The 19811-nt window shown below is 49.5% G+C and overlaps 1 protein-coding gene across 1 annotated transcript; it reads right to left on the bottom strand.

The window, feature by feature from the left end:
- Positions 1-11649: 11649 nt before the first annotated feature.
- On the bottom strand, positions 11650-14376 carry LOC128938722 (retinoic acid-induced protein 3-like). The gene is made up of 3 exons (XM_054279068.1): positions 13452-14376; positions 12413-12456; positions 11650-11742 (listed from the first exon to the last, which is right to left on the bottom strand). Exons 1-3 carry the CDS (start codon positions 14374-14376, stop codon positions 11650-11652), a joined length of 1062 nt encoding a protein of 353 aa, XP_054135043.1.
- Between the last annotated feature and the right edge of the window lie 5435 nt (positions 14377-19811).

Raw genomic sequence — 19811 nt, 5'->3', positions numbered from 1 at the left:
TGTCTTCCTCTCTTGCTATTCTGCTTGCTTTCATCTCATTTGCTTGCCCTTGCAGTGCTCAGGCAGGGCTGATGCTTTGGTGCTGATGGCTGGGGAGGATGAGCTCTCCTTGGAGGCATCTTTCCTTTTCCACTTAAGAGCTCTGCTGAAAGGGAGCAGGTACAAACATGAAGGCTTTGCTGCTGCCCTGCTCCAGGCTTTCTTGTCCACCCTCTGCCCTGTAGAGCCTGGCTGCAGGCTGAATGTCCTCCTTGCCTCTAAAGGTGCTCAGTAACAACCTGTAGCAGCCTAAGCCCCAGGAAAGGGTGAAAGGTAGGGCAGGTAAACAAATATCCTGGGAAAACATTTTGCAAAATTGGAGCAATGATACAGCAGAACAAATTGTGAGGCCTTACAGGCATGGAGAACAGTTTTGTTGGTGAACAGAAGTGGTTTGGCTCACTCACACCTGCACACCTGTACTCAGGATGGCAGCAGCCAGGTGGTGGCTCAGGGTCACTCTGGGTCACATTGCCACAGCAGCACTGAGGGCCCTGAGAGGGGACAGGCCACCAGGGGGTGGCCCATGGCCTGCAGGAAGGGCAGGAGGGAGAGCTGGGCCTGTCGGCCGGAGGATGTCGCCCCTACAACATTGAGCCTCGGAGCTGTGTTTGGGAAGCCTCAGGACATGATGTAGGAGCAGACTTGGCTGTCCTGTCCCGATCGGGGGGGTGAGATAGTTGCCAAATCCCATTTTTAAACTGAGAGAAGAGAATAAAACAGACTTCCCATAACAGTGCAATGGCACAAGACAGCAACCTCACCTGAAAGAGATCCTTCAAATTGTAATGCTCTTCCTTAGAAATCAGCATTTAAAAAACCTTTTAAATGAGATGCATAATTTTTTATTTAAAAAAAAAGTCTTAGAATAGTACACTTTTAATAAAGGGTTTTTTTAAATATGATTTCACAAAAGTCAGTAATATTTTCTGCTTAAAATTATATCCCTCTTACCATTTTACTGAAATCATTAAATGGTTTCTAGGGCAACTTACCAATAGCATTAAGGTTCACTTTTCTGTTTCTTGAGGGGTCATGGAGGTCTGCATCAGAGAAATCAAGGGATAGACAAAAATGTCAGAACTGTGCTTTGATGTTTTCCCACCTCTTGCTGAAGCAAAAAAAATTGCCTGTTAATGTGATAAAAAGGAGTGAGGCTAGCTGGAGATTTATGCCCTCCTGGAGACATAGTGTGTCAGCTCTCCTCCAAGTTCTCTCATGCTATTTCCATGGCAACTCCATATAATGATAACTCCCACAGATTTTCTCCTTTTATCTGCTATTTTGGTCCCAGATAGTGGTGGAGTTGAGGCATACATTTCTTTCACACCATTTGATGCCCATCGACAAGCAAAGTAAATAATGTCCTCATTCTTCAGGTCTTTAGGAAGGCACAGTTAGTTCACAGCCCTTTCAGGAATTCACCTGCAGAGCTGGACAGAGCTGAGACAGGAAAAGCAGCGCTACAGATGCTCAGAGGAAGCTGCAAAGGATGAATGCTCCCTGTCAGCACAACGTGACAGGATTACATTCCACTCCTGCTCTTCTCCTCCCCTTGGCCAGGGCAGCAGATGGGCCCTAGGGAGGAGGCTGTGGTGTAAAGGGAGGATGGATGGTTTGGGTGCAGGGAGCTGCATCCCAGCCCAGGGAGACAGGAGGTCATTCTGCCTGACTGGGAGATGCTCCCATTGCCCCTGGTGTCTGCTCATGATTGCAGATCTGGTCCAGCTCATGAGACAAGGACTGCAAGTTTCAGCCAGGCGTAGCTGCAGCCAGAAAAGCCCTTGACCAAGTGCCACTAACCCATGACTTCCTCCCTCTTATGAAATCTCTGCAGCAAGATGCTGCTGGCTGGCTTTGCACAGCAGAAGTGGCAGGCATGCAGCCTGTTCTGGGAAACTGCACTTGCTTCCCCTAACTGGTAGGGCAGGACAGGCCAAGTATCAGTGCTGGAGCGGAGGCTCCACAGAGGTCCTGGGGTCCAGCTGCCAGTGCGGGCTGAACTGAGCTTCTGTGCTTGGTTTGCAACTGAGTGCCAGGGACAACAGGACTGTCTGAATGTGAGGACCTATACCAAACATCCCCTTACTCTGTGCCCTAAGAGCATTCAGACATTTTGATCCTCCTCATTTCTTCTACAGAGGTTTCCACTTAAGCAGATGAGCAATGCTAGGTGAAAGGACATCCTCCTCCAGGAAGGGATCTGAAACTTTACGCTTGATAATAGTGTCCCTTCTGAGTAAGGCGCTGCTCAGAAGAGCTGTCCTACCTGTTTGGGCCCCTCTGTCCTGCAAACCAGATGCTGGTGGGAGCATTTCTCCATTGTAGGGAGGGGAAGGAGGGCACAGTATCACAGGGTCATGTTGCTTGGAAAAGATCCCCGAGATCATCAAGGGCAGTCTTCGATTGAATGCTACCATTCCCACTAAGCCATACCATTAAATTCCATCTCTACTTGGTTTTTTTTTAACACTTCCAGGCATGGTGATTCCACCAGTTCCTGCAGTTCGAGTCCTTGGCCGGAAGCAGCCCAGGTGTGACTGTCTTTTCTGAGGGACACAGAGCAGCTCACCTGGGTGTGTGGGTGAGCAATCACCATGGCATGGTGAAAATTTGACCTTCCCCTTCTGCCCTCAATGTGGGAAGTATCATTTCCCCATCATGACAGAAGGATAAACATGTGGGTGTGGAAGACCTTCTGAAGGACTCTTAGCAACTCAAAAGACATATCAAAACAAGACAGCAGAATTTCTGAATGGCAGATCTAAGGTCACCAATGCAAACTGGTGACCAGCACCTTGTCCACACGTATTGTGATGATCCCATCAAACACAAACAGTTCTCCATTCCCCAGGGTAGGACTGGGGTTGAGACAGTGGGGTTAACACAGTAACAAATCTCTGTTAAGAAGGAGGCCACAAAGACGTGTTTTTAAAATCCTTACGTTTCCAAGCTCATGGGTTTTTTTTATTTACTAGGATTATGCTAAGACATATATAGCCATAAAAACGATTTCTTAGGTACTTAGACCTATAGATGTCTTTAAGGTGAGAACTAAAGTCAAAGAAACTTTTGCCATTGATTGTACCTGTAAGAATTTAACTTTTTTCCCCCAATGTCCTCACTTCAAATGTATCATCATGCTTCTATTAATTTCAGTGTGAGAATTGTATGCACAGTTGGAGGCAGAGCATGCTCCAAAAGCTGACTACATTTGAAGAGTGCACTGTGAAAGAGAAATCAGGCGAGACACTAGCAAGGGTTTCATCTCTGGGATCCTGTAAAGGAGCATGCAGCTTCTTTCAGCATTTCCTCATTCATTCCATAAAGTTGATTCCACTTTTAGAGAGTATGACCAGACGATAAAAACAAATGATATTCAAAAAAGTAAAAACTCCTAATAAAACTTGCAGAGAGAGGACTTTCCCCTCAGTCCACCCCTCTTGTCCGAGGATTTGGTCGCCAGAACCAGGGCTAGACACCTCAGTAAATCTGGCTTTAGAACCACTGCTGTTGGATGAAAAATGTGATCACCACCAGGGAACGAACGACTGATCTGGTGTGAGCTCAGAACGCTTTGAATGGGTCAGAAATGGTTCGTGGTGTGTGTTCGTGCGCCCTGGGTGGCTCGGAGGAGCGGAGCCGGTGCCCACGGTGGGTGCCGGTACCGCAGTGCCCCCGCCCGCCTGCTGAGCAGCCTGTGTCCCGGTGAAACACGGATCCAGGCTCTGTGCCCGCACACCGGACACGCTTCTGTTCGGCTTTCGGGGAATTCACCAGAGCACAGCGGGCAGTAGGGCCCATGTCCGCCTGGGGCAGGAGCAGGGTCACAGAGAGGGGGACAATGGCACTGCAATGCTGCACAAACGGAGTCCACTGCTACGATTGTCCCACAGTCCTTCCATCAGCCTCTGCTCTGAGGAATTGAGCATGCCTTGGCTCAGCACACACATCCTTGCATCAGTGAATCCACCTGCTTGTGAGCTGACTTGTGCTTAAGGACTGGGCATTTAATCTTGGCCCTGTCGATGTCTCATCTCACACAAATAATTTGCAGATTTTGACCCAAAAGTCTGGATGTGACAAAGGAGAACCACAGCACAGTCTCTGTACATAGTACTGATGGTGGTGATGGGTGAGGAGGAGAAAGGACAAAGACCTGATTCTTCTTTGTGTAATAGATTTGTCCACGTTGTTGCCAGATACTCCAGGCTTTGACACTGGGGATCTCCTGGCTTTCTGACTGGCACAGTCCCACCTAGGCCAGGCCAGAAGTCGGTGGCCTCCATTTGGGAGGCTGCACAGAATGGGGAGCAGAGCTGGTGATCCCTACTCTGTCTGGACGGTCAGTCTGACACAAGCATGCCCACTTGTTGCCCACCAAGCAATTGCCCATGTCCTGCAGCCTTGTGAAGCACCAGGAATCTGCAGTGCAGGGTCTGGGTGCTGACTGATCTTCCTTGACCAGACACCTCAGCAAAGATGGGCAGCAGCCTCTCCAGGCAACCATTTCCCTCCAGCAGCTGAAGTGCAGACAGTCAGGAGGAGGCTGGTTGAAATCCAACTACACTGTGCCTGAAATAAAGCGAGTTCAGATACAAGCTCTTTGTGCTGCTGTAAAAAACAAGCAGAACATCACAGTGGACAAGCTTCCTTCTTTCAGCTGGAAAGTTATAGTTGCTTGTGTTTTTTTGGGATTGTTTTAAATTGGAACATGGTGAGTCAAAGAAATCATTTGATGGTGGCAAAATTGCAAATTTTACAGAAGTTCAGTGTAAGGCCATGAAATAATATTATTAAAATATTACTACTACTACTACTACTAATAATAATAATAATTATAATAGTAGTAGTAGTGATGATGATGATGATGATGATGATGATGATGATGATGATGATGATGATATTAAGAGTTTTAATACCAAAGCAGAGCTGAGGCGCGGGTTGTCCTGCCTGGGCTCGGTTTTTGCCGAAGCCGGGCGCGTTTCCCTGCTCAGGCCCAGCCCCTCCCTCCCGGCCGCTCCGCGGGGCAAGGGCGCCGCCCGGCGGCCGCTGGCGGAATGGCAGCAGCAGGAGCCGCCCGCGGGGTTCCGATCCCACCGCCTTCCTTCCCTCCTTCCTTCCCTCCTTCCTTCCCTCCTTCCTTCCTTCCTTCCTTCCTTCCTTCCTTCCTTCCTTCCTTCCTTCCTTCCTTCCTTCCTTCCTTCCTCCCTTCCTTCCTTCCTCCTTCCCTTTCAATCCTGCCACAGTTAGGGCAGCGGGACAGGCCCACCCACCGTGTGTCGCAGGCGGGCGCTGGGATCACTCTCGGACCCGGCGTGCCCCGTTCATGTCGCCCTTGGCGCCAGGCTCAGGTGGCTGCGGTGGGGACTGAGGACGTGACGAACAGCCTGTGAGAGGGGGAGTTTCAGCACTGCTAGAGCAGAGTGCCTGCAGGAACAGCCTGCTTTTTGGATTATAGGGGCGCCCTGGGATGATCAAGTGACGCTGAGCAGCCCCTCGGTACCCAGCCTCTGAGATTCACGTGTGCCTGATCACTCTGGCAAAACCAGGAAAGACATGATTTTCAGGAAAACATCGTTTCTTACAGCACTGAGCAAGGAGCAGTACCAGTGGATATTGAGGTCCTTTTCTGTCCATGATTAGAGATCTCATAAAAAATTTCCAGCATTTCTCTATACTCAAGCATATGATCCTCACTACAGACTGTTCTGAAACAGCAGACAGCAACATATGCTGGAGCCACAGCATTCTATTTCAGCTCTTGACTAATTAGTTGGAGAGCAAGATGCCCATTTTGTAAGCCACAGCCTTTGCTTTCTCCTCAAATGCACCTGCAACCAGTTTGATGGGAGAAACCACTCAGCCAGGCACAGCCCTGGCTGTCTCTGGAGACAGATGCAGGTAAAATCAGCCTGGTCAGACACGAGGGCAGCTCCTGCTCCATGCCTTCAGAATGTCTTGTAGAAAATGGCATTCACATCTAGCAGAGTGCTTCACTCGTCACCATAGCAAAAGCAAAGCAAATACCAGTTTCCCTAGAAACTCCTTGTGGCAGTGCATGTTGACTTTAAGGGAGGGAAAGAATCCTAAATAGGAAAGTACTGGGTGAGTGTGCCGCAGGTAGGGAGAGGGGACAAGACATGTCCCAGGCCTGAAGGAACCAAGGGCTGGAGTGGGGCAGGGATCTCAGCAGAGACTCTGGTGGCCACTGTCCCTCACTGCCAGAGCAGAATCACAGGCTGCTCGGGGCAGAGGCAGCTGAGTCCCCGTGGCTGGGTGCCCAGAGTGCACAGCTCCACTGGGTGCAGCTGCTCACCAGCCCCAGCCTGGGTGCAGGGACACAGACCTGGTGGCACTCAAGGGCTGGGCTGGCTGCCTCTGAGGCACACCTCCACTTTGCATTCAGGGCCCCAGAAAGCAGGCAAATTTGAGCAGGTGCTCTTGGGTTTCCTTCTCCAGGGCTAACTCCTAGGAGAGGCAGCTGCCACTGCAGCCCTCAGCTCAGTGGCCTTGGGTGCTATTTCTGGCTCCCGCCAAAAACCACCTGCCTTACAGAGGGAAGCTCAGGACTGTTCAGTCCCTTCTATTTATAACCCACACAAGCTCCTCCGGGGCAAAGGGAGTATCTGGTGCTGGGGAAAATGACTCTGAAGAAGGCATTGTCCAGCAATGAACACTTATAGCAATGTACACCAACAACATTCCGGGCTGTCTGAGTAAGGGTTGAGTCAGCAAGGTGAGGGAATTGGTTATTCCCTTTTATTTAGTGCTCAGGAGGTTCTATCTGGAGTACTGTGTCCAGTTTGGGTCTCTCACTGCCACAGAGCTTGATCAAGGGGAACAAGTCTGGCAGGGGAGCTGCTGAGACCTTTGGGAGCTGCTTGGACCATGTCCGCAGGGGGAAAGATGAGGGAGCTGCTTAGTCATCAGAGGAGAGGCGAAGGGCGATCCACGAGCTCTTGTCCATTAACTACATGGTTGCTGTGGAGAAGATGGGACCAGACTCCCCTCAGATATGCATGGTAAAAGGTCAAAGGATGACAGAGGAGTTGCAAGAAGGGAAATTCTGATTAGACACAGGTTTTTTAAAAAGTCCCAATGAGAGCAGTCAGACACCAACATAGGGACCCCAAACCCCAAAAAGCTGTGTGATCTCTGCCTTTGGAGACATTCAAAGCTTACCTCAAACTGGTCTTGGAGATGAGCTTTGTTCAGGGCAGAAGCTGGACTGGAGCTCTCCAGAAGTCCCATCTGACCAAAACCTTTGAGTGACTCTGTAGTACCACTAAACCTACTAAAATGTAGGAAAGAGCTGGAAACAAGGAAGAACTCTGTGGATTCTCAGAACCACCAGCTCCCTGCATGCTCTGTCAGCTTACACTTTAAAGGGAGCAGAATATTCTGCTTGGGGCAGAAGAGAGCAAGACGCATCCCATGTATTACTCACACACGACTTTCACAATGGCAGCTTTTTGAGCTCTGGTTTGTCTTTAAGGAGCTGCAAAATCGGTCCCTCCCTGGGGAGTGTGTGTGTGTAAGAGCAGAGTGTAAGTGGAAGTGTAGGGCGGGCTGAAAGCTGTCTCTTGCTCCCGAGAGTTGTTGCCCTCTAGGTGCTGCTCACAGGCTGTAGTGCAGGGATGGCTGAAGGAGGCTGCTCCCAGCTGTTCACTTTGCCTCTGACAGGGACAGGAAAATGGGAGGCACTGCTCCTCTTCAGCTACCTCTGGTTCGGGCCCAGTGTGATGAGAACACTGCAACCTCCAATGTAAGGTTTATATGGGAGAAGGTGACTGCTGTAACTGGGCACTGGACACACCACCTGTGCTGTCAGCCCTGCTTGTGAGACAGTCAGTCACCTTTGGCAAAGGAACAACACGCACAATTGGACCAAAAGCTGTCACAAGTTGTGGCCCTGTGATTCTGTTCCATGGGGAGCAGATCTGATTAAAGTGATCACCTGGCCCTGTGAGCCTGGAGAGAGCAGCCCCAGCTGAGGAAGAGGGACTCATGACCCCCGTGCCACAGCCAGGGCTACAGGACTCATAGGAAGAGGGTGAATCCCTCCCAAAGAAATATCTTGTTTAGGGAGGGTGGCACTGGCACCAGCTGCCAGAAGGGACAGGGAGCACTTGGGGGGTGACCCCAGCAAGGTTCCTCCCCATTCCAAGTTGTGTCCCCACTGGCATGGGTCTGTGCTCCCAGGGTTTGTTGCACCCTCCGTGTTCACTCCTGGCCAGGCACGTGGAGCCCTGCAGCCCTGGCAAGGCCATGGGATGGTGACCCTGAAGGTCCTGGGACCAAACCGTGTTTTTGTCCCTCTTTTCTCTTTTCCCATGACACCCCTGACCTGAAGTTCAGCAGTTTAACCTGCCTCCTGATAATCCTGGCTGCTTTCATAACCCAGGTGTGCTCTGTGCCAACCCTTCCCTGGTGTGTACATTTCTGGCTCTCTGGTCTCCTTCAGCAGGGAGAGGAGGGACAGGAAAGCAGAGGGCCCTGAAGGCAGAGCACCTGCAAGCACCACCACCAAGGGAGAGGGGTAGGGATGAGCCTGACTGGGCTTACAGGCCCCCAGTGAGCAGGTTTGCAGAAGAAACTGCACAAGGATCCTGCCTCCTCAACTCACTTGTTCCTTTTGGGTCTAGTCTGTCTGGCCCAACCAGTTTAGGATTTCCCTGGGATGTGTGTTTGTGACTAAGTGGCAGCTGGTTTGGTTTAAGCTCAATTACAAGGAGAGAGGAAACTGCTGCTTTTCCAGCAGTCTCTCCTGAGGTGTGAGAAGCCTGCAGCACAGCAGCACCCCTTACCCAGCAGTGCAAAGTTCCACAGAAACTCATGTTTATTTTGGCATCTCAATGAGCTCTCACACAAAGCTGCCTTAGTATCAAACAAGTGCAAAATAACTCTGGGCAGATTAGTATTTGTGTCATTACAGAGGTTTCAAAAATTACTCTAAAAGGGACTCTTAAATCCAGGGAAGGGGATTTTCCTTCTCTGCCAAGCAGCATGCACAGTAACAACCAAATAATCAAGAAAATCACCATGCCTTGAATCAATGGAAGTGCATAGGATGTCTCTCACCCCTCCCAGTTCTGCTGCCTCTGGGGCCAAGGCACATTGGGAGGCACTTTCTGGTCTGTGGCAGTTAGTGAAGGAGTTGGCAAGTGTCTGGGATATGGAAAACACATGGTAAGAGCACACTTCACTCCTGTTTCTCCTGATAGCCTGCTCCTTTGCTCCACCAGACTGCACTGAAGCAGAGGAGCTGCCTCTCTTTCAACACATTTTTGAATCATCCCAGGACATACTACAGTTTACAATGACACCACATCTGCTTGAAAAGCTAATTTCTTGAAAGTTAGGTATTGTTTCAAGCACATCCCTCCTACCTTCAGTCTACAAATCAACTAGTTTCATCAGGACTTCACAAACTCTTTTCCCAGCCTGCTCTCCAATATTATATTAGCATCCTTGAGTTTTCTCCCTCATCCTGTGTTACACCTGTGGACTGTGTAGGTAGAAGAAAGGAGGGATGGTTAGCATAATTTCCACCTCAAATTTACTAGAAAAAGGCAAGTTATTCTGTGATACATTTCAAAATCAATCCTTAGGAGGGATCTGTCTCATGCCAGGGGATCCAGAAGCCTCAGATGTCCTTGTGCTGCCCTTCAGTGCTAGTGGGCAGAGTGGGGAAGACCCAGGCTGCCTGATTCACTGTGCCTGAGGAAGGGGTTTGCTTGCCAAGCACAAGGGTATGTGGTAGCATAACACACCATGTAGAATCTCATCAGAGAGTATTCTCTAAAAAGGGAAATTACAGCCTCACAGTATCAGGAGGTTTAAAAATTATCATCTGCACTGATATGATTTTGCTTTGATATTGTTTCTACCTTCAAATAAAAATATTACATGTATTCAGAAAGACATCTTTTTACAAACTGAATTACACACCTACAAGCTCCTTTCCTATTCTTGATCATGCAAGTAGCCAACAAGAGACAAGTGAATAAATACAGGAGTATTGACACAGCGGACACAGACATGCACAGTGATGAAAAGTTCACATCTTTCCTCTGGCATTTGCTTGCTGTGGCTTGGATTTGTATTTCCTCATTTCTTAAGCACTCCTAACATTAAATCAACTTTATTCAAGAAAAGTAGCATGGAGAAGCTACTAACCCTTCTTCTGCACCCTCAAGCAGCTGATCTTTGGGCCACAATGACAGCTTCAAAGCAGCACCTCTCTGCCATTTTCCCCCAAGTGCAACCTCCCAGAGCTGGCCCACTCCAAGCCACGGAGAGCTACTGCTGTCACCCCACCAGCCATGACAGGAATCACACTCCCAAGGAAGAGCAGCAGTTTCTCATAGACAGGCTGTTTGGGTTTTTATTAATTAAACAGTCCACATACAAAGTACTAAATAAATATACAGCTGTGTCAGACGCCAGTGTACCACACACACCCACTTGGAGAGCTCTCTGTAGTTACAGATGAAATACCATGGAAAGCTATTTATCAAATGCAAAGCAGGTTACAGAATGATTCAACTCTGCAGACTCATTGCTCATCACCAGGGTGCAGTCCACACACCACACACACACACACACACACTTTTGCTCACTCATGCTGGGAAGAAGGGTGTCTGCCCTCTGTAACCTGGCTGCTTGGGAAATGTTTGTGTAAATGCCACAGACTCGCTCAGGAAGAGGCCGAGATCCAGGGCTCACAGGATTATATCCCACCAGGGTATTGCAAGGAGCCACATGGGAGAGGCTTTGTCTTTGGGGATCCACAGCCTGGAATGGCTGGGGTGGGGAGGGAGAGTTTGCAGGGGGCAGGCACCTTGGGGAGCTCAACTGAGGCCCATGGGCAAGAGCCAGAGCTGGAAAGGAAGCTGCTAGAACATGAACTGGAACATGTGTCAGGGTAAATTGGTGTAGATGGTTTTATGCCTTTAAGATCTCTTCCCCAGCTCCAGCATGGCCCCTATATGATGAGGAAGGTGCTGGAAGCAAATATGAAGATGAAATATGGAGTATTCTATTTTTCTCTCTGTCTGTTCTTCACTGATCTCTGAAGGACAGCCAGGCAGGGCTGGGAGTGGGCACAAAAATAACAGGGGATAGATAAAGTAGTGCCTCAGTAGTACCTGAGATGTCTGTGTGGGTATACAGGAGGAAGGAATGTGTAGGGCTGATGCTCCTGCTCCTTCCTCTTCTCCCATCAGATGAGGGGTGCAGGCACCCCCTGAGCTGATTAAAGCAGGCCCTGTCTGGGGCAGAGCCAGTCACAGACCCAGCTGATGATCTTCCTGCTTCTCTAGCATTCCTGCTGGAAACAGGCCAGAATGCTCTTCCATCAGAAGAGAGAAGCTCCATTCCATGGAGACAGGGTGAGCAGGGACAGGATGGCCAGGGTTGTGTCTGAAAGCTGTATCTCAAGAATAACAGGGAGCTACAAAGGTGCCTGTGTGGGGGAAAGAGGACCCCTCCCCTTTTTTGCTGGTGTGCGTTGACTCTTCTGCAGGATCATCTCCTTTGTCACCATGTGGCCCATTCCCTGTGCCTCTGCTGAGGGGCACTCAGTCTCTGCTCACTGTGGAGCTGCTACATGGGGCTCTTCCCACCAGTGTAGTCATGGTATGGGCTTGTCCGGGCCTTGGGGCGAGGGATGGAGAAATCACTCTGGGGTTCAATGGCCTGAAAAGGAAGCACAGAAGTCTTTACCTTTGAAAACTGGACAGAAGCAATAAAACAAGGCTTATTAAAAAAAACAAAGGAAGGAAGGGAAAAACAGAGCTGAAGGTTTCCTGAGAATGTGACCAATAAGGCTGTGGAAGAGGATCCTGGCAGAACAAATTAGTGATGGAGACAGGTCACCAGAGGACATGTGGGAACATGATGTGAGCTCCTAGACCTGGCTAGGCTGTGGTCTGGAGGAGGACTGCCTGCTCTGGATCTGCACTGCAACTTGCACTGTCTGCTGGTGGGAATACATTTAGGGCATGGGCTGAGGAACTAAGCACACTCTCCTAGGAAAGGGCACAGTCTACTGTAGGAACTGTGCTTGAAGAGAGGACTTCTTATGTAGTACCAAATCCCAAAGTACTGAAAACCATAACCACTTTACATTGGGCCCCTCTTGCCTTCCCATGTCCCTGGACATGTCGTAGTTCTTTCTTTCTGTCCAGCCACAGGCACCTCCATGAACATGGCACAGAATTGGCTCCATGCAAAGCACAGGCCTGCCTTCACAGAGCCTGCTCTAGGCCCATCTGTCTTTGCCCCTTCTCCTTCCCTTCCTTCCAGCACCTGAAGAGTAGTCTGTAGCCTGCCTGTGGTGAAAGGGGTGACAGTGGCATGAACTTACCTTCATCTGAAAGTGAGAAGCGTACGGGGAGTAGTTGATGTTTCCTGTGTCACAAGAAAAAGGCAGGGGAGAGTTAGTGCATTAGCAATTAGCATTACACAGGAGCTCAGAAATACCACATCAAGAGAGACTCAGATGATCTGTGGCTACATGAGCAGCTGCTTTTAGAGTGGTCTAACTGTGCAGTGTGCAGGCAGGAATGGGCTAAAATCCCTAGGTGGGGGACATGAAATATTTCCTTCTGAAAGCAGGAATGGATGATATTGCAAATAACAGGACACAGGTGGCCTTGGAGTTTAGACACCTCCTGTTGCCTCACAATTACTGTCACCACCACCAGCCAAATCCCTCCCACTTGCATGCACAAGACCCCCTTCAGGGTATTCCCTGAGAGAGTAGAGCCTTTCTTGAATATTCTCTCACAAACCTGGGGGTCTGGCTCCAGGTGGAGGAACCGTGACACCAGGAGCAAATCCACACCCAGAGGAATCACATCTACTACCCACAGGTTTGGGAAACCTCAACTGATAGAAACATTTTGCTTTGCCCAAGTAGGCAAAAGATTCATACAGAAAAGAAAGACCTCCTTGCCTCCTTTTTGGATGACGGATTCATTCTTACATGGATGTAGGAACCTGATCAGAACTGGAATAAATAACCTCCAAGGTATAACCTAGATAGGCCTGAAGAGCTGATACACCACTAAGGGACAAAAAAACCCTCCTGATTTTTAACATGGACTTCCCAGACACAGCAGGGTCATAAAGAGTTATATTTCAGCCCTGACATGCAGCCGGTCTCCTACTCAGTCACTGCTCCTACACATTGCTTCGCATTGGTCCTCACTCATTTCCCTCATGTCTGGAGACTAATTTGCATGGACATTTCCAAAGTTTCATCAGTCTGAAACTTTCTCCTCATTAAGAATATCATATCATCTTCAAATCTTTTCTTGTAGCTCTCCCACCTCTCTTAGGTCATGAGTGGTGCTTGTGTGCTTAGGGCTGGGGGGGCAGTGGAGTCATCCACTTCACCATACCTTGCACAATTTCATCTTGGGTGTAGGCACGGTTGTCCACTCCAGTTGTCTGCTTTATGAACTTGGGTTGGCAGAAGTCATTTTCTGGAGGGTAGTCCTCTAGCTTCAGAGGAGCAGTGAGGAAACAAATTTCAGGGACAATATACATTATCAGGAAAATCCAGCCATTGGACACCAGAGCAATGGCCACAACAGGATCATCCCACATGTATTTTTCTAAAACCGTATTGCCTTTTATGAGCATAGTGATCCACACCACCCAAATGGCAATGGAGAACAGGACAGTGACAAAGATGTGTGCCCCATGCCTCTTCCAGCTTTTATATGGCCCACAGAATGTGAACATGGAAACCAAGAAGGTCAGAGCCATCAGGAAGAGCACGTAGATCAGAAGCATGACAAAGTCCTTGTTGGTATTCTCTCGATCCATTTTCAGGAAGTCTTCTCTCTGGTTTACAAACCTGGTGACCAAGTACTCGATGCTGATCACAACTTGTACCAGGGCAAAGGAAACAAGGAAGAGCAGCATCACCCGCCAGGAGAAGGGCTTTCTTCCCCTCACTAGTTTGTTGAGGTTGCAGGCATGGGTGAGGAGGCACGAGAAGCAGAGGGCAAAGATGACCCCAAACAGGAAGAAGCGAGTGGGACGAGTCCTGTCATTCAGTTTAATGATGAAGGCAAAAGTGAGGCCAAAAACGCCGAGCGTGCCTAAAAGAAAGAAAAAATAGACGGAGATCATGTGCCGCTTGCTGTTGTCTTGCACTTTGCAGATGAGGAAGAAGAGCGAGCAGATGAGGAAAATGGTGACGAGGATGCCTGCTGCAGCCAGCGACTCCAGGACAATCCCCCAGGCCTTCTCTATGTCACAGAGCAGGTGGTAGTCGGCACCGATGTTGCCGCAGCCCGGCGGAGGCGACGTTGTCATCTTCCTGCCTTCCTGAACAACCTCTCCAAAACTGTAGGAAAAGAGAAAGCACAGGCTATCAAGTCAACCATCTGGGAACTGTCAGCAGTGGGGAAGGAGAGGCAGGACAGACCACCATCCCCCTGGGCAAGGACACCACAGTGCTAAGGACATGGGGCAATGGCAGCAGAGTCACCTCAAAGTTTGGCACTGGCTCTCCATCAAGGCAAACCAAGCCCCTCAGGAGGAGGCAATTCACCTTGCACGGCCTCTGCACTGTGCCTGATGTTGTGCAACGTTTTAGGAGTGTGAGGAGTGGGGAGAAGGCGAGGTACTGGAGAGGGCACTTGCTTGGTGCCCTGCAGTGCAGAGACTGAGCTGCTTTGTCATTTCTGTGATACAAGAGTAGCTGTAGTCATAATGCAATTTACACTCTTCTGACAAGTTCAAACAACATCAGTACCTTGTACCAGGGAGATTCAGACATGAACAATGCAGAACAGGAAACTCATTGTTCTCTTTTACATTCATTTTCCCCCTTTTACATTCTCTGAGGCACTTTTGGCTTTGGTTTACCATTATGAATGAAGGGGGAACTTTAACACCTTTTGCCTTGCAGATAACTGATCCCGGGTGCCTTCAGCACAGCCCTTCTCACTCCAAATTCAACAGCAAATACAGGCCACCAACCACCAGCCCTGAACTCATATCTCTCCTTCCTCACAGCAGTGTAGCAATAAGGAGTGTCTCACAGACACTCTCCTCCCCAGGACACTGCCTTGCACTCAGGAGAGGCCTGACATGCCAGAGCCAGTGCTGCTCATGGTGTGAGAAGTTACCAAGTCACTGCGTGAGGAGTCCACAAGCCAACGAGGCCCCTAACACACTCCTGCTGTCCCATCTTAAGGACTTCAGTGCTGTCTGAGCAAGCCCATCTCCCAGGGGACAGGAGAGCTTAAGTGGCCTGTTTAGGGGAATTAAGTCCCCTACTTTCTTGGGAGCTTGAAGCATATGCAGAAACCACAGCACGGGGGCCTCTGGCACATCACAGCACCAAGGGAGTTTAGACCCCAGGGGCCACGTACTGATTTCTAAATACTAAATTCCTCATTTAGGCCTGAATCTCTGAAATCCATCAAAAGAGGAGTTTAGATACAATATCACAATGAAACTTGAGCAACCAGTCCTTAATGGTGACCCACACTGGAAAAGCAGGGGTATTTAATAGAGAGAAAAAAAAAATCAACCTCGCAAAATGTAGACTTTAGTGCTCACTGTGCCATTTGCCTTAATTTTCCTGCTCCAGTACAACATACTGCACCCATGAAGTTGGTTCTCAAACCCTTCCAGCAGATTTCGGAAAATGCAGATTGTGTTTTTAATAAATGGTTAGTTGATCTAACCAAGGGATGAACAAAGGGTGAAAATACCACTGCCTCACACCCAGCCCCACATATGCTTCAATGGACCTGCTTCTAACTGAATTGGAGAAATATTCTTCCAGCTTCTAACCTCACTGTGTAAAAGATGCGCAGCTCTTCAAAAGGCTGGCTACAATAAAATGCAAATTATTCAAATATGCAGGAATTTTGGACTCTCATGGAGATCATGGAATAAGTGGATAATACATGAAGGAATTTTCACAATCAAAGTGCACAAAATTTTGGAGATTTCTGATCTCTTGCACAGATAGCTGGGTTATCTGGACAATTATGAGTAATAAATGTCTGAAAATCTAGAGAGAAAATTCTAAAATTTTATCCACAGACATTTACTGTTGATTAGATTAGGTTATCTGCTCACAGCTGTGGCAGATACAGACGGGTGCTGGCTGTTGAGGCACGTGGAGAGCCCAGAGAACCAGCGTGAGTGACCTGATGACAGCACGGAGCACACCCATAGCTTTGGGTCCTGCAGTGCTGACTGCAAGCGGCGCTTGCCACAGCCAGAGGAACAAATGGGATGGAAATAACCTTCCTGACTTGGAGAACTGGGCCACTTGCAACTATTTCTTACTGCCTTCTCTTCTTTTCCAGGGTAGATGTCCTGCAAGGTGTGATGAGGCATGAAGAGCCTCTACCCCATTTCCTGGGTGATGTTGCTCCCCAGAGGCTAAGTCTGCTCATCCAGCAGTGTCTAGGAATTCCAAGGGGCTCTGCAGTCCGTGCAAAGACACCGGTGCTGTGGTAGCTTATACAGCACACCCCAAATCACAGCTCTTGCTTGAGAGAGCAGGAGTCTTCTCCCTCCAACTTGACCCTCCTTTCTCATTGGTACTTGTACATAAAATACACCCATTCACCCACAAATTCCCAGTCGTGTCCCGGGAGCTCTGCCCAGCCGGGAGGCACTCTGAGGCACATGCCCCGCACAGCCATCCCAACCCAGCTGCAGAATGCAGGCCCAACCTGGATCCTGTAACACAGTGCCTGAATTACCTGTCTGGGTCCTGCCTGGAGAAGGCAGCGGGGAGGCTCCGTCCAGGAGAGGCACTTTCCCAGCGCACCAGGAGCCGGACACCTCCGCTGCGCAGTCCCGGCCGAGCAGCAGCTCCGCGCCCGCCGCCGCGGGAGCTTTAACAGCTGGAGGGCCGGGGAGGTGGGGCCGAGCACGCCTATTCCAGTTCCACCGCCTCGCCTCTCCTCTCCCACAGGACACGGCGGGGAAAATTCGGTGCCAGGAAATGAAGTAAGGCCTCCTGACGTCAGCGGGGCACTCACCCCTGGCCGGGTGGGGATGGAGCGCCGGGACAGCGCGGAGTGCCGCTCGGCCAGGCCCCTGATAAGGTGCTCCCCTGTCTGGCTCCTGGCACCCGTGGGTGGGGACCGCCACTAGGAATAGCAGTGCGTCCCCTCCCTGCTCCCAGCCTTTTGTGTCTTTGCCTGCTTTCCCGACCGATAAACTGCTTGCAAAGCAGGCCGTGAGGAGGCTTGGTGTGTGAGCAGTGCCCAGAGCCGGGTGGCAAGCCTGGATCGGAGATGGTTTGTTACTCCGGGCCCTTCTCAACAGGTGCTGCAATGCGTGTGGGGACACGTCTGCTCTGCTTGTCCCTTCCACCCGTGCCAGAGGGAGCCACTGGCTCCTTCCCTGGAAGGGACAGCTTGGCTTTCCTCGGCTCCTTCCCTGGAAGGGGCAGCTTGGCTCTCCTCATGTCTCACTCAGACCAGCCTTGCTCTCTGAAGGTTCAGTTCAGCTCACCAGCACTGAGTCACTTTGTCCAAATTGCTGGCCCAGGCAATGACAAATTCCCCCTTGCTCTACATTTTATGCCTCTGGCTTGACACACCTATCAGCACAACCCCCTCTAAATCCTCGAGTATATCCAATGTGCTGGTGACTTCATTTGTTATTTTAAATGTTACTCACTGGGAGTATTTCATTATCCTGATTAAGGAATTGACATCAAGGCCTATCCACATGAAGTGCTCAGTCCTTACACACAGCCCCAAACCTAAAAATCGCCCTCACCTCGCGAAGTTTGCGCTCCTTCCCAAAACAAGGGGTGGAGGTAGAGCAGCTGCACGTGCCTGTGCTGAGGTCTAAATTCTCACAGGTGTCTCATCTGCTTGTTAATTTAGTTTGTTTTAGGGCTTCTTGCTTATTTCTGGGTGCTGATCCTTTTTGAATCTCACATGTGGAGACTGCCAAAAAACTCATACGAGAGAGTCCTCTCTTCCACACCCCACAGAAGTGCATGAGGACCTGCAGGGATGAGTGGCTCATCCAGTGAAAGGCAACACTCAGTGCAGTCACTGTGGGGTGAGCTATGCTGAACCCTAAGACAGTTCTTCATGTCCTTCCAATTTTTATTTCAGTGCAAAATCCCGAGGGTTCTTAGGAAAAGACATACCAGGTTTCTCTCCATGAAATTAATCTAAACTTTAAAGCAGGTCCTGGGCTTAGTGAGCCAGCCAAGACGGAGGCAGTTATGAAAAATGAGAAGGGAAAATAAGTAGAGATGGAGAGGAGCTTAGCAGCATCTCAGTGGGACCCAACTTGTCTTAGGAAAGCCTCCCAAGAAGCTTTCAAAGGTTACTGGTCACTGCCAGCCTATTTGCATCTTGTCAGAGTACATTATGGACTGCCAGCTACTTCCCTACATTTGCACAGACACAAAAATCCTCATGGAATAGACTATGTCAAATTACATCAGGGGGAAAAAAGGAGAAAAGATAAAAGTAACACAGACATTTTCCAGAATGCCTGAGAAATCCATGAGAGTCAGTCATCAAGCATAACCTGTACTTTCAGAAGGCTAATGGGGCTACATTTAAAAACAATCCCAAGGGATTTAGGAGCCCGAGGGCTGCTGACTCACTGCAGTGTGACACATGGTGTCCGTGGCTCTCATGCTGTGCCAAGGAGGGTGGAGAGGCACCACTGGTCTGCAGGTGTGAGTACACATGGCACAGTGATCACACCAGAAAGGTGAGATGGCTGTCACCTCGCTTTAGGGACAGGATGTAACCTGCAGATAGAGGCACCTAAATTTAGATGTCTGATGGTTGTTACCTAAATGTGAACTGAGTGTCTCAGCTCCCAAACAGCCATAAGGTCAGGAGGACTGTCCCAGCTGATTGGATGCAGGTGCCTATTTCTGTGTACACTGAAGTGCTCCCAGGTGTGGTTGCCTGGATTGCCTGGAGCCTCATTTTAGTTGCTTGCACACCAGCAAAGCATCGTTTGAGATGCCCCAGTGTCTCCTGCTCAGCTTCCAGGGACCACTGCAGGAGCACATGGATTTCCCATACCTCCTCTATCAGATCTGGCAGTCCTGTGCAGATGTTTTGGATACCCTTAGGCATCTCAAATCACCTTTGTAAGAGCAAATGGACTGAGTGCTCAATCTCCCTGGCTATTTCAGAGTTGAGATGGCCAGCTGATATGTAGGTACCTAGCCCACTGTAAGGACTTAATTCTGGTACACCGGCAGATATAAATAGTTAACTGAAGGTGCTGTAGCTCTGTTACCTGTTACTCAGTGAACACCATAGGCGTGGCATATAAGATACAAGAGCTATGGGAATCAATCCTTCTGGAGCACTAGTTCACTCTAATAACACAGAAGATCCCAAATGACCCTAGGCAGCAGCACAGGGACAATCAAATCGACTCCTAGGTGTCTACAGAGCAGACTTCTTCATTGGAGGCAGTCATGTGGATTCCCACTATATTTGGTGGAGAGAAAGGGGCACTTCCCGGATAGCTGCAGTTGATCTGCTTCAAGACAAACCAAACCACACCTGAGAACTACCCATTTCTTTCCAACAGAGATGGAGACAAGAGAATGATACAGATCCTTACACTTGACAGCTGAATTGCATAGCAAATCTCCAAAATAATTTAAACACAACCCAGTAGCAAAATGCTGGTAATGTTGGAAGTTCCTTCAGGTGGGAGGCTGTTGGTAGGAAAACTGCTTGCTTTGGCCATATTGCAGCCCTGGACAAGCAGGG

This window comes from Melozone crissalis, unplaced genomic scaffold, assembly GCF_028551555.1.
Source record: "Melozone crissalis strain CALT ecotype California unplaced genomic scaffold, PUWL_Pcris_2 ptg000004l_1, whole genome shotgun sequence".
In the NCBI taxonomy this organism is placed as follows: Eukaryota; Metazoa; Chordata; class Aves; order Passeriformes; family Passerellidae; genus Melozone; species Melozone crissalis.
Note: the sequence above shows the minus strand (reverse complement) of the source record. Positions and strands in the feature narration are given on the sequence as shown.

Bases quoted from the DNA above. Each gene is read 5' to 3' on its own strand.
- LOC128938722 (XM_054279068.1), bottom strand. From the start codon at position 14,376: ATGACAACGTCGCCTCCGCCGGGCTGCGGCAACATCGGTGCCGACTAC. The intron at 12,457-13,451 runs GTATGGTGAAGT...CTTGTGACACAG, and splicing joins CCAAGATGAAATTGTGCAAG to GAAACATCAACTACTCCCCG. The intron at 11,743-12,412 runs GTAAGTTCATGC...CTTCCTTTTCAG, and splicing joins CTTCTCACTTTCAGATGAAG to GCCATTGAACCCCAGAGTGA.